This window comes from Mobula birostris, chromosome 14 (genome assembly GCF_030028105.1).
Source record: "Mobula birostris isolate sMobBir1 chromosome 14, sMobBir1.hap1, whole genome shotgun sequence".
NCBI classification, from domain to species: domain Eukaryota; kingdom Metazoa; phylum Chordata; class Chondrichthyes; order Myliobatiformes; family Myliobatidae; genus Mobula; species Mobula birostris.
In genome coordinates this window covers 23,548,597-23,568,144 of record NC_092383.1, presented here as the reverse complement: position 1 = coordinate 23,568,144, position 19,548 = coordinate 23,548,597, and the positions used below count along the sequence as shown (strand labels likewise).

At 39.9% G+C, this 19,548-nt stretch overlaps 1 protein-coding gene across 1 annotated transcript in view; it reads right to left on the bottom strand.

The window, feature by feature from the left end:
• LOC140209776 (NAD(P) transhydrogenase, mitochondrial-like) overlaps nt 1–19,548 on the bottom strand; it is an 84,890-nt gene that overhangs the window by 12,179 nt on the left and 53,163 nt on the right. Inside the window, exons 15-20 of the mRNA XM_072278234.1 lie at nt 12,749–12,982; nt 10,522–10,682; nt 9,237–9,416; nt 5,462–5,621; nt 1,577–1,658; nt 593–711 (exon numbers count right to left, since the gene is read on the bottom strand). Of these exons, the coding sequence (XP_072134335.1) occupies nt 593–711; nt 1,577–1,658; nt 5,462–5,621; nt 9,237–9,416; nt 10,522–10,682; nt 12,749–12,982 (936 nt within the window). The remainder of the gene's footprint in view (nt 1–592; nt 712–1,576; nt 1,659–5,461; nt 5,622–9,236; nt 9,417–10,521; nt 10,683–12,748; nt 12,983–19,548) is intronic.

The following is a 19,548-nucleotide window of genomic DNA, read 5'->3' as shown; positions in this document are numbered from 1 at the left end:
ATAGACGACCATGGAGGAGAGAGAAGGGGGAGGAGCACCAGAGGGAGGTGATGGGCAGGTAAGGAAATAAGGTGAGCGGGAAACAGAAATGGGGTATGGTGGGGGCGGGGATGGGGGGAATTACCATTAGATCGAGAGATCGATGTTCGTGCTATCAGGTTGGATAAATAACATTTATTTTTGTTGATTGACATCTAATTCTTTGGCAACTTCAAATCACCAAACAACTGCATTTAGTCTGGGCAGTGAATACATCGCATCATTTTAGTTTTCAAATAAACAGGAAGTTAGATCAATGTAGTTCATTGACTAAGAAGTGACCATGTAAGCTTTGACAAAGGATGAGTGCCACACATGCTAATAATAAAGACAGGAGCTTAAACATAACCATACTGCTTTATCTGATATCTACTGTATGCAACTTGGTTAAAGAAACACCAAACATTCCCTCATATTTTAGTGAAGCACACCTTTGACACTGTGTCTGCAAAACAACTCACAGTTACACAGAAGTCTAGTTTTCTCTGAATAGAGACAAGGTAATTAAAAACTGAGGCTGGTGATGCCTCTGAACTTAGAAGTGTCCTCTCACCTGGGAAATCATTGTTGATCTCATCCATTTCTAAAACAACATCATAAGGTACACCTGCCTCAGCCAGAAGTACATTCAGTTGACCAGGCATTCGACCGGCAACAGGATGTATTCCAAATCTGCAAATTATAATTCAGTTAATTACTAAGGCTACCTTGAAATAATAATGCCATAATTATAACAAAGCTTATATTATTTATTTTTTCTACAGATCAAAATGAACCCTTGGCCATGGAGAAGACCCTTGCAAGTTAAGACAGGCACAATTGGGCAAAAACTCTTACAGCAAGGTGGAAATGGCCTCTCTGAGTGTCTTATTCTGTACATTACTCACAGTATTGGTATCCTTGATGTTGAACTATATACAGTAGATCATCTAAAAAAATACTTGAGAGCACTAAGGTTTGTTTCTCAAAGTCGTCTTACTATTGGATTTTGGATACAAATTGTGTAATTGTGCCTTCTTCAGAAGTTAATCAATTAGCATAAATCATATGACTGTGCCTTCCAGATTTGACAAATAGACATACACTCTTGTTTCTTAACTATGGATTCCCTGAATAAGCTGTTACAGCTTTCACAGAAGGTCAATGGACATTTGGAGACAAAAGAGAATGCAAATGCAAACACTCCAACTTGAAGGATTCACACACTCCCCTGGAAGAACTCCACAACTCAGTGGGTCAAACAGTACCTGCAGGAGAAGAGGAATAGTTGATGATTCATTTGGAACCCTGCTTCAGGATTAATGCAGAGTTTTGACCAGAAATATCAATAATTACTTTTCTCCCACAGATACCGCTTAAACTACTGAGTTCTTCAAACATATTGTTTGCCAATGGACATCCCTTTGACACATGAAGTGAAATTCCACAGATCACTTGACAAACTATGGCAGACAATCAAGGGAATTAAGTAAATTAATGTCTATCTACAATTAAAATGGAAAATAACCATTCATTTTGAAGAAAAGCAAGTTCTTACCTAACCTTCTTCCCATGTTCAATTAGCATCTTAACCATGTCAGCAATCGGATACTGAGCTTTTGCAGCACATAAGCCCCAACCTGCAATATAAAGTACAGACAGGTTTGCTTCCAAATTAAATTATTTTACTTCTTTGTGTTGGAAACTTCTGATGCTTCTGAACATAGCAATATAAATTCATTACAGGCATCAATGTTTGCATTCTATCCCTAAATCCCTGCTGGAACATGTCGAGGTTAAGAAAAAGGAACTTTTGAAAAACATTAGGATAGATACAGTCCCCAGAGCTGGACAGGATATACCTCAGTTTAGTACCAGAAGAGAGGGAAGAGATTGATGCACTTTTGGTGATGACCTGTGCGTTCTAACTGGCTACAGTGGTTGTTCCAGATCATTGGAAGGTGTTAAACGATATTCCTTTGATCAAGAACGTTAATAGGGATCATCCCGGGAATTACAGATTTGCAAGTCTTACATTAGCAAACTATTAGAAAAAATTCTTAGAGATAGTATTTATGAGTATTTAGAGAAGCATAGTCTGATTAGGGATAGTCAGCATGTATTTGTGAGGGGCAGGTCATGCCTCACGAGCCTGATTGACTTATTCAAGGAAGTGACAAAACAAACTGATGAAGGTGAAGCAGTGGATGTGATGTATACGGATATTACTAAGGCTTTCAACAAGATTCCCTACCGCAGGCTCATTCAGAAAATCAGGAGACATGGGATCCTGGAAAACTTGGCTGCACGGATTCGGAATTGGCTTGCCCACAGAGGACAGACAGTGATAAGCATATGGAGCATATTCCCTCTGGAGATCTATGACTAGTGGTGTTCTGTGGGGATCTGTTCAGGGACCCCGGCTCTTTATGATTTTTATATATGACTTGGATGATGAAGCGGAAGTGAGGATCAGGAAATCTGAAGATGGCTCAAAGATTTGTGGAATTGTGGATAGTGTAGAAGGTTGCCAAAGGGACATTGATCAGATGCCGAGCTGTGAGGTGGCAGATAAGATTCAATCCAGAGAAGTATGCACTTTGGAAGGCAGACTAGAGTTAATGGTAGGATTCTCAGCAGTGTGGAGGAACAGAGTGATCTTGGGGTCCACGTCCACAGACCTCTCAAAGTTGCGAAACAAGTTGATAGGGTGGTTAAGAAGCCAGATGGTGTGTTGGACTTCACTAGTCAGAGGATTGGGTTCAAGAGCTATGAGGTAATGCTGCAGCTCTTAAAAAAAAAAACACCTCTGGTTAGGCCACACTAAGAATACTGTATTCAGTTCTGATCACCACATCACAAGAAGGATGTAGAAACTTTAGAGAGGGTGAAGGAGGTTGAAACTTTAGAGAGGGTGCAGAGGAGATATACCAGAATGCTGCCTGGTGTAAAGAACATATCTTATGAGGAAAGGTTGAGTGAACTAGGGCTTTTCTCTTTGGAAGAAAGTAGGATGACAGGTGACTTGGATAGAGGCGTATAAGATGGTAAAAGGTATAGACAGTATAGATAAGCAGTGTCTTTTTCCCAAGAGTGGGGATGGCGAATATGAGAGGGCATATATTAATGTGACTGGATGAAAGTATAGGAGGTATGTCAGAGGCAAGGTATTTTACATAGACTGTATGATGTAAGCACATGGAATGTACTGCTGAGTGAGTGGTAGAGGCAGATGCATTAGGGATATTTAAGAAATTCTTCAATAGAGACATGTATGAAAAAAAGCGGAGGGCAATGTCGGAAGGAAGGGTTCGATTGATCTTTAAGTTTGCCGAAGGGCCTGCACTGTGCTGTACTAATCTACGTTCTGTGTTCCATAAAGCCTCCTCTCCAGATTCAGCCTGTTGAAACTACTCAGAAACATTCGTGAATATGAAACTTTTATACAGGATTTAATCATTTGCTGTGACGGCTGCTGTGTGCACCGTAGTTGGCATATGAGTAGGATGCTCACAATGCCTCTTGCAATCATCAGTCACAAAATATCAGCTCCAGGAAGAATTCACTCAGACTGAAGAGATCTACTTTCTGAACACTTCAAGTTTCAGAAGACAAAGAAGGACAATAGAGAATCAGGGACGGAGATAATTGGTGAGGCATCCACACTGGTGAGAAATTAAGAGCGGTATTGATGATGCAGAGAACAGACAAGACACAGTCCTCTGCAGCCTCTGTGGCATAGAAAACATTCCTTGTGTTATGTGATGACAGAACTGTATACAATTCTCCATTTGTATCTAACCAAACTTTTAATGAAGTTGTAGCAGGACATTCATGTTCTTATATTCTGGGCCCCAGTTAATGAAGACTGGCATCCTTTCTGCCTTCTTCAGTACCTGTTCTAACTCTGCTGCCACATTCAACGATATATAGACTTGTACATAAAGGTCCTTCTGCCCTCTCTACTTCCATTCATGGTGTATAGTCTGTCCTTATTGGACCCTTAAGAGGTGTTTAAATTTAGAAGACAGATGTAAACTTTGGAATTCCCCCATTTAAGAGATGTCTACTAACTTTATGAATTGTCCAATTATGGACAATGTTTCTCACCCTCTGCATGCCATTTTGGCTGAACAGAGGAGCACTTTTAGTAATAGACCAAGAGAACTGCGCTGCTCTAAAGAGCACTTTATGAGGTCATTCTTACCCTCAGCTATTAGGCTCCATAATAAGTTAACCTATAGCCGGGGAAGTGATAACCCCCTCCTGTTAAACTGTTTGTGGTAACTTACCTATTATTCTTCCTTACTTCACTTCTAATATTTGTATATCTGTGCACTTGTAATGCTACCGTGACACTGTAATTCCCTTCGGAATCAATAAAGTATCTATCTAATCTAATCAAATACAGCAACTTTATTTCTGACCCTTTATTGAAATGTAAGGTATTTAGTGGCATTGAATTCCTAAACGTTGCAGAAGATGAGCCTTTATTTCAGCCTTGGTCAACTTTTAATGATTTGAAAAGTATTAACAACTGTCAAACACTCTGGCATTCTCTCTCTCTCCCCACCCCGCCCCCATCGTTTATCCCCCCTGCACTCTCAAATTAGATTTTGATCTTTAGTTTGGCATCAAGATTACTTACGCTAACTTATACTTTGTTAATAATTTCACATTCTGACAATATGCAAATCTGATTACTTAACCATTCACTTGAATTTGCGATACTTGGTGTGACATTATTGGTTCACATATTCGTCAACTCATCATGTAAAATACCACTGCAATTAAAGTTAAGAGCAACATTACCAAATGGCAAAGGTCATTAATTTTTCTGCTATAACAAATCAAGGCTCAATGCTTTTTACCAAAAAAAAAATTGGAAAAGGCTTGCTGAGTAGCCTACATACAAATACTAAGATTCTTCTGCTAATTTTCTTCAACTTGTATCCCCTGGCTACTAATCTATCTGCCAGTGTAAACAGAGTTACTCATTTTCTGTAAACCTTCATAATTTTGACATCTAATCAAAAGCTGTTTTGTACATTGCTACTCCACTGAGTCATGGGAATTGCTGTGATCATGTAATAATCCAGATGTAAAAAATTAATAATGCTAATTGTTGATTGTATTACATTTATCATACTTACCTTTATTTTCCTCCAAAACTGCCTGATGTTATCAATGATGTTATCCAACTAGAGAAATGACGTTTCTACATTATAAACATTTGGCTTGAAATAGCATTTAATGCAAAAAAAAAATTTATCCAAATGGTAAATTTAAAAACTGATTAATCAAGTACATGTTTAGTCATGATGAATGATTGTTACACATTATTTCCAGATGTAGTTATATTTAAATCAACAAGAAGAAATTAATATCTATTTCAACCTTTAGATTAAAATATTAGCAGATCAACAGTTTCAGAGGCTCTTACCTGGGGTGATAATAATTGAATTAGCCTCTTTGATCATTTCAATAGCCTGATCCACATTAACTTCAGTGTGAGTTCCCAAAATTTCCATGGGTTTGCCTGTGCCAGTGGATGATGTTCCATATCCACCCAAGATAACATTGGGTAATGAACGATTCATGGCCTGAGAAGTACAGTGCCAAGACATGTGGGTATGAAGAAAGCATGGGAGTTTCACATTACTGCTTACATACATATACACTCGGTGGCCACTTTATTAGGTACCTAGTATAACACCCTGGGAAAGGTTTCACTTCTTACGTAATGGTCTTTCTGCAGAAGCAGTGTTTGGGTTATGGTTAGAGATAACAGGGGCTTTGGAATGAGAGCTGTCCAATGAAGGGAGTGTGTTTTGTGTTGTGTGTCTGACACCGGGGTGAGCTGGGTCTTTGGTTCGGCAGGAGATAAAGGGGGAAAGACGCCAGAGAGAAGAGGCCGTAGGACTTGACCTGGAGCGGGGCCATGATTCCACGAAGCCTGGGGAGATTGAAGGAGGATCGGCGAAGGGGAAACCGTGAGCTCCAACTTGTGCACATTAGACTGTTTCATTAAAATGGGACCGTTTTTTTTTGCTTTTTCTTTACTAACCCTTTAGTTAAATTAATTATAAAGCTAAATCATTTAATTGTATGTGGTGCACTGTTTGTGATTTTGTGGTACTGAGTTGTAACAGGGTAACAAATCACGCAGCATTCACACAAACTGAGGGTTTTGGGGTTTTGCACCTCAATCTCACACGTTTGGCGAGGCCGGAGGTCGTCTTCCCTAGACCTATGCAGCCGGTGGAACCGGAGTGTTTCACTAGCACATCTAATAAAGTGGCCACCAATTGTATGTTCGTGGTCTTCTGCTGCTGTCGTCCACCTCCTTCAAGGTTCAGAGATGCTGTTTTGCACACTACTGTTGTATCAGCTTGAACCAGTCTGGCCATTCTCCTTTGCCCTCTCTCATTAAAAAGACATTTTTGCCCAAAGAACTGCTGTTCACTAGATTTTTTTTTTATTTTTCGCACCACTCTATGTAAACTCTAGACTGTTGTGCATGAACACCCCAGGAGATCAGATGTTTTTGAGATACTCAAATCAACTCATCTGGTGCCAACAACCATTCCACCAAAGTCACTTAGCTCACATTCCTTTCCCATTCTGATGTTTGGTCTGAACAACAACTGAACCTCCTGACCATGTCTGCATGCTTTTATGCATTGAGTTTCTGTCACATGATTAGATACTTGTATTAAGGAATAAGTAGCCTTTAAAGCAAGTGGCCTTTATTAGGTGTACTTAGTAAAGTGGCTACTGAGGGTACATTACTGATATACTTCTCTAACATTTTCAATTTAGCTGTGGTTTGGAATTAAACAGTCAATGACACAACTAAGATACGAGAGCTATGCACTAAAAATATTACATGGCTAACATGCACTGATCTTTCATAACTCATACACATTTCATGAAAGTAAATCTGAAAACATTAGAAACAAAAGCAGGAGAAGACCATTTTGCCACTCATGCTGGCTTTGCTATTCAACAAAATCATGGCTGATCCTTTGCTTCAATGATACTTTCTCATATCCTTCAACTCCCTATTGTCCAAAAATCTATCAATGTAACATTAATATATTCAGCAAGTGAGCAAGCCCTCTTGGGGAAAGAAAACTAAAGATTAATAATTCTCTTGGTGAAGACATTTTATCCCATCTTAATCATGAATGGTCTATCCCATGTTTTGGAAGTGTGACCATTAATTCCAGGCATCACACACACTGAAAACATCAATCTTGATGTATTCTGTTAAACCACTTAAGAACTTCAAATATTTTGATGAAATCAGAGAAACCAAAGAAAAACTACAGCACAGAAACAGGCCTTTTGGCCCTTCTTGGCTGTGCCGAACTATTTTCTGCCTAGTCCCACTGACCTGCACACAGACCATACCCCTCCATACACCTCCCATCCATGTATCTGTCCAATTTATTCTTAAATGTTAAAAATGAATCCGCATTTACCACCTCGTCTGGCAGCTCATTCCACACTCCCACCACTCTGTGTGTGAAGAAGCCCCCCCTAATGTTCCCTTTAAACTTCCCCCCCCCCTCACCCTTAACCCATGTCCTCTGGCTTTTTTCTCCCCTTGCCTCAGTGGAAAAAGCCTGCTTGCATTCACTCTATCTATACCCATCATAATTTTATATACCTCTACCAAATCTCCCCTCATTCTTCTACGCTCCAGGGAATAAAGTCCTAACCTATTCAACCTTTCTCTGTAACTGAGTTTCTCAAGTCCCGGCAACATCCTTGTAAACCTTCTCTGCACTCTTTCAATCTTATTAATATCCTTCCTGTAATTTGGTGACCAAAACTGAACACAATACTCCAGATTTGGCCTCACCAATGCTTTTATACAACCTCATCATAACATTCCAGCTCTTATACTCAATACTTTGATTAATAAAGGCCAATGTACCAAAAGCTCTCTTTACCACCCTACCTACCTGTGACACCACTTTTAGGGAATTTTCTATCTGTATTCCCAGATCCCTCTGTTCTACTGCACTCCTCAGTGCCTTACCATTAACCCTGTATGTTCTACGTTGGTTTGTCCTTCCAACGTGCAATACCTCACACTTGTCTGTATTAAACTCCATCTGCCATTTTTCAGCCCATTTTTCCAGCTGGTCCAAGTCCCTCTGCAGGCTCTGAAAACCTTCCTCACTGTCCACTACACCTCCAATCTTTGTATCATCAGCAAATTTGCTGATCCAATTTACCACATTATCACTCAGATCATTGATATAGATGACAAATAACAATGGACCCAGCACTGATCCCTGTGGCACACCACTAGTCACAGGCCTCTTATTCTTCTACATTCTAGAGGCTATTGGCCCAGAAGTGCTCCTCACGCAACAATTCCTGCACCTGGCAGCTAAAGAATCAATATATCTATGGAAAACTGAAGACTGAAACAAAAGAAGATATGCTGGAAGAACTTGGCCAGTGAGGCAGTATTTACGCAAAGACGAAGCAAGATAACCCTTGGGTCAGGGACACTTCATCAGAACTGACAGTAGAGTAGAGGGGTTAGAGCTTTCAAAGCAGAGCAGGGGAGAGGAGAGGAGTGAAAGACTAAATTAGAACTGGGTAGAAGAGCTAAGGGTTTAAAGTGTTCAAAGCAGAGCAGGGGAGAGGAGAGGAGTGAAAGACTAAATTAGAACTGGGTAGGAGAGCCAAGATGTCTTACAAAAGAAACTCTACTTTAAAAACAATGTCCATCTCCATTGTGACTTTTTTCTATACCCTGGGATACAAATTTTCAGATACTGGAAGTTTTTACTTTTGAGTTTCAGTCAAACTAGTTTTACCAATTTTGCCTTTTAAAAATAATGCAAAATTTCTTTCTGCTCCTCATTTATTCCAGGCCCGCAATTTTCCAAGACTACCAGTAGGGCTTTTGTGTTCATCCATACGCAAGGTCACAAAAATGTGTTTAATTTCTATGCCAGTTCCTTATTCCCAAAATGAGAATTCCCCACTTCAGTCTGTAATATACCAACATTAGCTTGGTGTGATTTGCCTTTAAAATTGTGGTTTTTAGAATACTACCATATTCTAAGCATCCTTTTATTCACTGATCCACAAGAATGAGAACGTAAACCTACTTTTCCATAGCCTAGTGCTTCCACATTCCTTGTTCAAAATTAAAAATATATCAAGCCTTGGAGTTATAAAAATCTTACCACACACATGATGTAGGACAGTATAGCACCAGAAGATCCAATTAGAGCACCAACAATCGTCATCAAATTGTTGTCCAGGAGAAAACCTTCTGCACACAAGGCCCAGCCAGAGTAACTGTTTAACACAGTAATCACAACAGGCATGTCGGCTCCACCAATGGCTGCTGTTAGAGTCACACCCTGGATACAAAATAGGACAGAATAGCATTATAATAGGATAATATTTATCGCCACCTTCATTTAGGCAAGAACAAATCATGACCTCACTAAAATGGATTTTGCCTCCATTACCCCTTGTATATCTATTATCACTCCTTAAAATAAAGTTTCCTACATTCATTCTAATATAGTCCTTTACCCATTATGCTTCTTGTCGTAATTCATAGATGGTGTAAATAGTAGATCAGAGAAATGCCTCACCTTCAAGGCTCAAGTACTTTGACTGACTAGATAGCCTTCACCATCTAACCCCAATTCAATATTGACTTATTATGAATGTTTCATTCTTGTGACCAAACCTTGGCTACCAACAGCACATTTTCTTGAAGGCACCCGTTAGTCTTGCGAGACCATGGATCTGTGCCTGGAAAGTCTTCACTCTCCAGGGCGCAGGCCTGGGCAAGGTTGTATGGAAGACCAGCAGTTGCCCATGCTGCAAGTCTCCCCTCTCCATGACACCAATGTTGTCCAAGGGAAGGGCATTAGGACCCATACAGCTTGGCACCAGTGTCATCGCAGAGCAATGTGTGGTTAAGTGCCTTGCTCAAGGACACAACACGTTGCCTCGGCTGGGGCTCAAACTCATGACCTTCAGGTCACTAGTCCAATGCCTTAACCACTTGGCCACGTGCCCACACACATGTTATACTTCATTTAATACTAATTTCATCTGATTTATGCTTTACTGATTTGGAGTACAATACTTTGTTTGCCTCTTGATTATTGTTCCACAAACTCGATTCCATGAGGTTTAAAGTGTGATGTTTGCTACGACCCTGGACATTTCAGACTTTTGCTTTCACTGCCATGAACAATCATCTGATTTTTCATTATGTTAAAAAGACTATGTGTTTTTAATTGAAGAAAACTATGGGGTATGAATAAGTACCAAGCCCCAACTTGACCAACTGAATTTATTTCTTACAATTTTATGTTTACAAAACTACTGGATATCTTCTATGTTATTCAATTTAACCCAACTGAAATCAGCTATGGCAATGTTGCTTGAAAGTAAATAATCGATACCTGTTTGTCCAAGAAACACAGGGAATTGCGACCTTCTTACCATGACTGTTGACAGAGCAGACACACTTAGCAGGCAAGTCATGCCTGTGGTGTAACTGGGATCCAGCATAAATGGCACGATTCCACCCACTGAGGCTGCAAGTAACCCAGCATTCAAGTAATGCCGGCCAGGTAACATAAGTGGAGCCGAGTTCAGTAAACCTACAAGCAAGGAGTCAATTGGTAAATTGGACGAAGCTTTTGTAATTCCGAAGGGAACTTTACTTAATGAGTTACTTAAGCTCCAGAGACCCAAATTCAATCCTGACCAGCCGGGGCGGGTGTGAGTGTGTGCGTGTGCTTCTGACCACTTCCACTGTCCACTGACTGCATTCCTTTCTGTGCTCAGTTTCCTCCTACGTTCCACATTTGAGCAGATTGGTAGGTAAATTGCTCCTAGTGTGTTAATGAATGTAGAGACTGAGGGAGAGTTATAATAGAGAATGTGCGGAGAATAAAAACTAGATTCAACGTAGGATTAATGTAAAGTGGATGGCTGAAAGTTGGTGCAGACACAGTGGACTGAAGAGACTCTCTCTGTACGCATCTCTTTAAGATCACTCCGAAAACAAGCCTCTTCACTTTATTTCATGAAGGAAGTTGACACCTCTCAGTGGAAAAGATAGTAGGATAATTTCTAATCACAATAACAAGTCTGTGACTGTGCCTGACTGATAGTAATAATAATGATGACCAGATTAAACAGTAAATGTCTATTTCACTATTACTACAGATATTTATCTTCAATAATTGTACTAAATTCTCATCTCTATAACTAGCCAAAGAAAACATTACTAGATCTTTTTCTTCAATTTCCTCCTAAAAATTGCTATGATTAAGCAGCATGTTTCATCTCCTACGCTGTTTGTGAAAGCTGGCCTCTTTCCATCAGTGGAAACTGCAATCTTTTAAATGAGTACTTCTGTACTTCCAAGCACTTTGGTTACCTTTTGAGTGCACACATTACCTTCAAGATCAAACGGGTACTCTCTCTTGTTATATGTCAATGATTTGGATGACAGGATTAATGACTGTGCGGCCAAGTTTGCGGATGATATGAAGATAGGTGGAGTGAGAGGTATTGTTGAGAAAGCAGAGAGGCTGCAGTAGGACTTAGACAAATTAGGAGAATGGGCAAAGAAGTGGTAGATGGAATACAGTATTGGGAAATTTATGGTCATGCATTTGATAGAAGAAATAAAAATGCGGACTATTTTTTAAAATGGAGAGAAAAACTAAAAATCTTTGATGCAAAAGGACTTGGGAGTCCTCGAGCAGTATTCCCTAGAGGTTAATTTACAGGTTGAGTCAGTGGTGTGGATGGCAAATGCAATGGTAGCAGTCATTTCAAGAGGACTAGAATATAAAAGCAAGGATGTAATGTTGAGGCTTTATAAGGCACTGCTGAGGCCTCACTTGGAGTATTGTGACCAGTTTTGGACCCCTTATCTAAGAAAGGATGTGCTGACATCGGAGATGGCTGAAAGGAAGTTCACAAAAACAATTCTGAGATTGAAAGGCATGTCATAAGAGGAGCATTTGATGACTCTGGGCTTACATTCTCCGCAATTCAGAAGAATGAGGGGGGGATCTCATTGGAACCTTATCCAAAATTTGAAGGCCCTCGATAGAGTGGATGCGAAGAAGGTGTTTCCTCTGGTGGGGGAGTCTAAGACCAGAAGGCACAGCCTCAGAATAGAGGGACGTCCACTTAGACAGAGAGTGGTGAATCTGTGGAATTTGTTGCCACAGGCAGCTGTGGAAATCAAGTAATTCTTGTATGTTTAAAGTAGAGGTTGATAGATTCTTGATTAGATAGGGCATGAAACGTTAAAGGAGAAAGCAGGAGATTGGGGGTGAGAGGGAATTGGATCAGCCATGATGAAATGGCGGAGCAGACTCAAAGGCCAAATGGCCTAATTCTGCCCTATATCTTATGGTCCCTCCAAGTTGCACGGCAAGTACCGGACCAGACAATCAAGGAGCTGCAGTTTTCAAAAGCTCTAACTGGATATAAAATCATTTTATGTCTGGAATTGTCCCAACTCTTATTGCTCTGAATACTTTTAAAATTCACACTCAGCAACCGCATTACTGTGGTTTATTTTTCGTATATGATCCATTTTAAGACTGAGTTCATCTTTATCCAATAATGTCATAAAGAAAGCTGTAATAAAAGATCTCAAATTGAGGTCATTTAGTTTAAGTATAAAATGAAAATCAGTTACCTTGCAACTTTCCATACGCCACCAAAGAACCACTGAATGTCACACCACCGATGTATGTGCCCAGATAAGCCACTGTCTTAATCAGATTAGCTGCAGGGTGAGTATCCAGATGTGGGAACTCAATCATATACTCAGCAACACAGGTCAGCACTGCTGCCAGGCCAACCAAACTATGAAATGCAGCAACCAGCTGGGGAAGGTCAGATATTTCAATGCGTTTGGCAATGGTGAGACCTAAGACACAAAAGAGGCATTTATAAAAAGATGGAATATTTACCAGCATTGTTAGCTATGGCAAAAATTTGTCAAATCTTTATCCTTGCCCATCTCAATTGGTTATTACATCCAATTACATGTCCATTAACAGATAACATAGATTGCCAGCATCTACAGAATCTCTTGTTGCCCATTTCTAACATTATCAAGACTCAGCGTTGATCACATATATACTAGCTTGAGGAAGGAAGAGTTCACTTTCCAAAGGTTGGGATATTCATACAAATTCAACATTCCACAACTAGATAACTCAGTATTCCTCTTATCTTGCCTCTACAATCCCACCTCTGAAGACTTGTATCGCTTCCCATAGAAAGCATCCGATCCAGTATGGTAACTGCTCAGCCCATGACTGCAAGAAACCTCAAACAGTGCTGGAACCAGCACAGTATAGCACAAAAACATGTCTCCCCTCCACAAACATGAGAAAATTTGCAGATGCTGGAATTCCAAAGCAACACACACACACACAATGTTGTTCCCCTCCCCAGACTCCGTCTATATTTCTCGCTGCCTCGGTAAAGCAGGCAGCATAATCAAAGATCCCACCAACCCAGATATTCTCTCTTCTACCCAATCCCATCCACTGGAAGATACAAAAGCCTGAAAGCACATACCCCCAAGCTCAGGTACGACTTCTAACCAGCTGTTGTAAGACCTTGGATAAGCTGTTATGAGACCACGATAGGTTGACTCTTCAAAGGTTCAAAGTATGTATACATCATACAACCTTGAGATTTGACTCCTTATAGGCAGCCACCAAAGAAACCCAAATGAGCCCGTTGAAAAAACGACAAAACACTCAATATGCAGAGAGAAAAAAAAATCAGGCAAACAACAAACGCAAGCAAACAGTGTTCTGCAAAGTCCATAAAGAGAGTCCATCCTCAGTCCCTTCAGTTCAGTGCAGAGCTGAGTAAACGTAGTGGAACAGCAAGCTGAAGCAGGCTATCCCTTGCCTTGGGCCCCGGCACCCTAACTTTTCAATCTGGCCCAGCACCTACTAAATTGTCGTCCTCTTGACTGCATGATTAATCTTGTTATGATCTTGTGCCTTACTGCCTACCAGCACTGCAATTTCTCTGTAACTCTTCACACTTTATTCTGCATTATTATTATCCTAACTTGTACCACCCCAATGTAATGTTGTAATGAAAAGATCTTTAAGGAGTATACAAGACGAGTTTTTCCCACTGTACCTCGGTGTGCGACAATAACAATTTACCAATTTTCCTTGGTCCTCCTCCTCCTTCTCTTCCATGCTGCCCCAACACAAACATCAGTTTACATAAGAGAAACCTCCACAACCACGTGGTAATCCTAGACTGCTATTATCTGACAACAACATACTAAAAGCAGGCATCTCTTTTTCTCTTTTGTTTCCATTTTACTGGTTTAGCACACGGGAATTTTACCACTTTTCTAAAGGGTTCTTCAGCTGGAGATTAAATGATATGCCAGATGCAGAGAGATTATTTTCTCTCTGATCTTCCAAGTTCCCATTTGGGAGGCACGACTTCTACAGACTGTATACTTCCAGCAGTATGGCCAAAGCATTGAAGTCATCAATTATAGCACCCTGGCAGTAACTGAAGGAAAAAAAAAATTAGAAAAACAGCAAGTTACTAGGTTTGGTTTTTCTCTTGAACTAAAATGTTAACTGTTTCATTTTCCACAGATGCTCTCTGACTAGCAAAGTGTGGCCAGCATTTTTGTGTTTTTATTTCACACTTGTATAGAAACAGTCTAAACATTAAAATTGTCCAGACATTTATCTCTCTTCTGAAGCTTCTGAATGTATCTACCTCCCCTCAAGGTTTCAAAGTCACAACACATTATCCTGCCCATTCCCTTCCTGGTCTAAAGTTCCATCTGTCTAACTGTGTATCTGCAGACAGCAACTCAGAGCTTCTGTCTCGGTTTGGAATGAGCAGGGTCAAACATGGAAATCTAGAGAGAGGGGGAAAATAAATGAAATGAAGCAAAGGAAATTTAGAATTAGTGAAACAAATTAAAATAAAGCCAAGCAATGAAAGTAAGGAAAAGTCAGTTTTCTTTATCTTCTGCTGTGTTTTAATCCAGTTTTCAGAATCAGTTATGCAACTGTATGTGAGTGAGTTTAAGTAGTGGCCTATTTTAATGCAAAAGTCTAGATTATGCTCTTACTTTTGGCAGCTGTACTGAATTTTGATATTGATGACAGTATGTTTGGGAACCGCGGGGAAATAAATTGCTACCCTGCACAAAATGAATAAAATTCCAAAAATACATTTCAAAACATTAATTTATGAAGTGACATTTCTAAAAAGCCAAAGGCCACGGTGTTAGGTTTCTAACACAGCAAAGTATGTGTTGTATTTCTGTCATCGTTACTATAGTTACATAAGCTGTCTAGATACCAACTTTTACAGGACTCCAGGTACCATTAAAAAACTATTACAGCTAGTCCATATCAATAAGATGGAGAGTTTCACAATGATTATGCTATTTCCCCAGCAGTAAAGAGGTGAAATATGTGAACTCCTTGGTAGCAAAAAAAACCTTGTTTATCTAATTGCACCGACAATGAAATTACTGTATTACACGGAAAGATTTAACAACATTTTAAGCAAATGCTCCTATTATTTTAAAAAACCCATTAGTTAACAACTTCAGTAAAATTATTATCCATTTTTCCTCAGATTTTGCAACCAATCATAAATTGGAATTATTATACCTATTGTTCATACTAAAAGTACTTAGAGTGGCTGTTTTAAAAGCCCAAATCAGATATACATAATGAAATTTATTAACTTACTCTATTGTCAAATTTCTGCACAAAGCAGCCATCTGTTTCAATTTAGAAAATGGTTATCACTGTGCATTGTTCTTCCTCATAATATTCATCCAATACCACAATGTCTTGGTGCCAAGTGTAAGCCTTTTATTCCGGGAAATGAAACATTTTCTATTTTAAGTACCTGGCTTCGACATCAAGCACACGAATTAGATTTGGTGTGAACAAGTGTGACATAAGTTATCCTCCACCGCATTATTAGAGATGCCTCATGGCATGCTAGTAACTTAACGCAGGAACTGATAAAATGCTGCAGTTTTATCCCCAACTTGACATAAAAAGTACAACAGTCAAAATTCAGGAAATACTCACCAGGCCAGGCAGTGTCTAGAGAGAGAAGGAATTTATGATGTTATTGAAAGCTTGCCTATTTAAAAATTGACTCGGCTTTTCACGATTCTTGCAAAACCCAAATTCGAGGATTTAGGTTAAGTGCATTTGAGTCTAGTATTCAGACTCTACAACATGCTGGAGGAACTCAGCAGGTCGGGCAGCATCCCTGGAAAAGCTCTTTTCCACGGATGCTGCCCAACCTGCTGAGTTCCTCCAGCGTGTTGTGAGTGTTGCTTTGACCCCAGCATCTGTAGATTATTTTGTGTTTAATATTCAGACTCTACTCTGGTCACCTAAACAAATGGAGCTTAGACCCAGTCCTAATGAAAGGTCTCTGCCAAAAACGTTGACTGTTTACTCTTTTCAATAGATGCTGCCTGGCCTGCTGAGTTCCTCCAGCATTTTGCGTGTGTTGCTTCAAACGGAGTTTAAGAATGAGTTCATAAAAAAATCCATAATCCTGACAGTTAAAAACAAGAGAAATTCCTTACAATTCCTCTCATAAAATGCCTCACGAAGATGCACATAAAATAAATTCCTTTGAAGTCTAGTAACTATTACACAATATGCAATAAAAAAAAGGCATAAATGGCCAAACAGTCTGCTTCAGTGGCTTTGGTTGAAGAAGGAATCTTGGACTGCACCCTTACAATTGTTTTACCTCCAAGCAAAGTTGCATGGGAGCACTAGTGTTTATTTGAAGGTTAAAGAAGGATTCATGTGTTCATGAAAAAAGATTCATCTGCCATAGTCCATGAAAAACGGTATACCAATACACCAGTAATGGTTTTCCTCTTGGATTTGCTACACATTCCTACGTATGAAAGTTATGACTAATCCATGGAGGATATAACAGAGGTCTATGGGAACAGCCAAAGTTAACAAGTCCAAGCAAAATATATTCCCTAAAGCCTATAAACCTAAGTAGAGAGTATTTGGAAACGAATGAGCGAAATTGCTTCTTTGTGCTATTCCTTTATTTTTGTATAAATGACACAAATCACACACATTCATACTATCAGTGTCTCCTTCCTTGTCTTCTAAGGACATTGATCACTTTTCTGGACGCTTATGCCAAAATGCTGACTCTGGATTTCAGTTCAGCATTCACACTATATATCAATGTAGCCATAAAGAGGTCAAGACAGTGGCTGTATTTCATTCGAAGTTTGAGGAGATTTCATTTGTCACCTAAAACACTCAAAAACTTCTACAGATGTACTGTCGAGAGCATTCTGACTGGCTGCATCACCATCTGGTATGGAGGGGGATGTGGCTACTGCACAGGATCAAAGTAAGTAAGTTGCAGAAAGTTGTAAAATTAGTCAGCTGCAACATGGGTACTAGTCTGCACAGTACCCAAGACATCTTCAAGGAGCACTGCCTCAGGAAGGCGGCATCCTTCATTAAAGACCCCCACCACTCAGAACCTGCCCTCTTGTCATTGTTATCATCAGGAAGGAGGTACAGAAGTCGGAAGGCACATACTCGGTGATTCAGGAACAACTTCTTCCTCTGCCATCTGTTTTCTAAATGGACATTGAGCCCATGAACACCAGCTCACTACTTTTTAAAATTTTATTTCTGTACTTTGCACTACTTATTTTAACATAACTATTTAATATACATAAATAATTATTGTAATTCAGTTTTTTTTCTATGTTTATAGACAGTGATCATAACATGATTGAGTTCACTGTGAAATTTGAAAAAGAGAAGCTGAAATTCGATGAGTCGGTATTTCAGTGGAGTAAAGGAAATCACAGTGGCATGAGAGAGGAACTGGCCAAAGTTGACCGGAAAGGGACACTGGCGGGAAGGACGGCAGAGCAGCGGTGGCTGGAGTTTATGCGAGAAGTGAGGAAGCTGCAAGACAGATATATTCCAAAAAAGAAGAAATTTTCGAATGGAAAAAGGATGCAACCGTGGCTGACAAGAGAAGTCAAAGCCAAAGTTAAAGCAAAGGAGAGGGCATACAAGGAAGCAAAAATTAGTGGGAAGACAGAGGATTGGGAAGTTTTTAAAAGCTTACAAAAGGAAACTAAGAAGGTCATTAAGAGGAAAAAGTTGAACTATGAAAGGAAGCTAGTAAATAATATCAAAGAGGACACTAAAAGCTTTTTCAAGTATATAAAAGAGTAAAAGATAGGTGAGAGTAGTTATAGGACCTATAGAAAATGATGTTGGAGAAATTGTAATGGGAGATAAGGAGATGGCAGAGGAACTGAGCGAGTATTTTGCATCAGTCTTCACTCAGGAAGACATCAGCAGCATACCGGACTCTCAAGGGTGGCAGTGAAGAGAAGTGTGCGCAGTCACAATTACGACAGAGAAAGTACTCAGGAAGCTGAATAGGCTAATAGTCAATAAATCTCCTGGACCAGATGGAATGCACCCTTGTGTTCTGAAGGAAGTAGCTGTGGAGATTGCGGAGGCATTAGTGATGGTCCTTCCAAAGTCGATAGATTCTGGCACAGTTCCGGAGGACTGGAAGATTGCAAATGTCACGCTGCTATTTAAGAAGGGGGCAAGGAAGCAAAAAGGAAATTATAGACCTGTTAGCTTGACATCGGTGGTTGGGAAGTTGTTGGGAGTCGATTGTTAAGGATGAGGTTACGGAGTACCTGGAGGCATATGACAAGATAGGCAGAACTCAGCATGGTTTCCTTAAAGGAAAATCCTGCCTGACAAACCTATTACAATTTCTTGAGGAAATTACAAGTAGGCTAGACAAGGGAAATACAGTGGATGTTGTATATTTGGATTTTCAGAAGGTCTTTGACAAGGTGCCACACATGAGGCTACTTAACAAGATAAGAGCACATGGAATTACAGGAAAGTTACATACGTAGATAGGGCGTTGGCTGATTGGCAGGAAACAGACAGTGGGAATAAAGGGATCCTATTCTGGTTGGCTACTGGTTACCAGCGGTGTTCCACAGGGGTCCGTGTTGGGGCCGCTTCTTTTTACGTTGTACATCAATGATTTGGATTATGGAATAGATGGCTTTGTGGCTAAGTTTGCTGATGATACGAAGATAGGTGGAGGGGCCGGTAGTGCTGAGGAAACAGAGTCTGCAGAGAGACTTGGATAGATTGGAAGAATGGGCAAAGAAGTGGCAAATGAAATACAATGTTGGAAAGTGTATGGTTATGCACTTTGGCAGAAGAAATAAACAGGCAGACTATTATTTAAATGGGGATAGAATTCAAAGTTCTGAGATGCAACGGGACTTGGGAGTCCTCGTGCAGGATACCCTTAAGGCTAACCTCCAGGTTGAGTCAGTGGTGAAGAAGGTGAATGCAATGTTGGCATTCATTTTTAGAGGAATAGAGTATAGGAGCAAGGATGTGA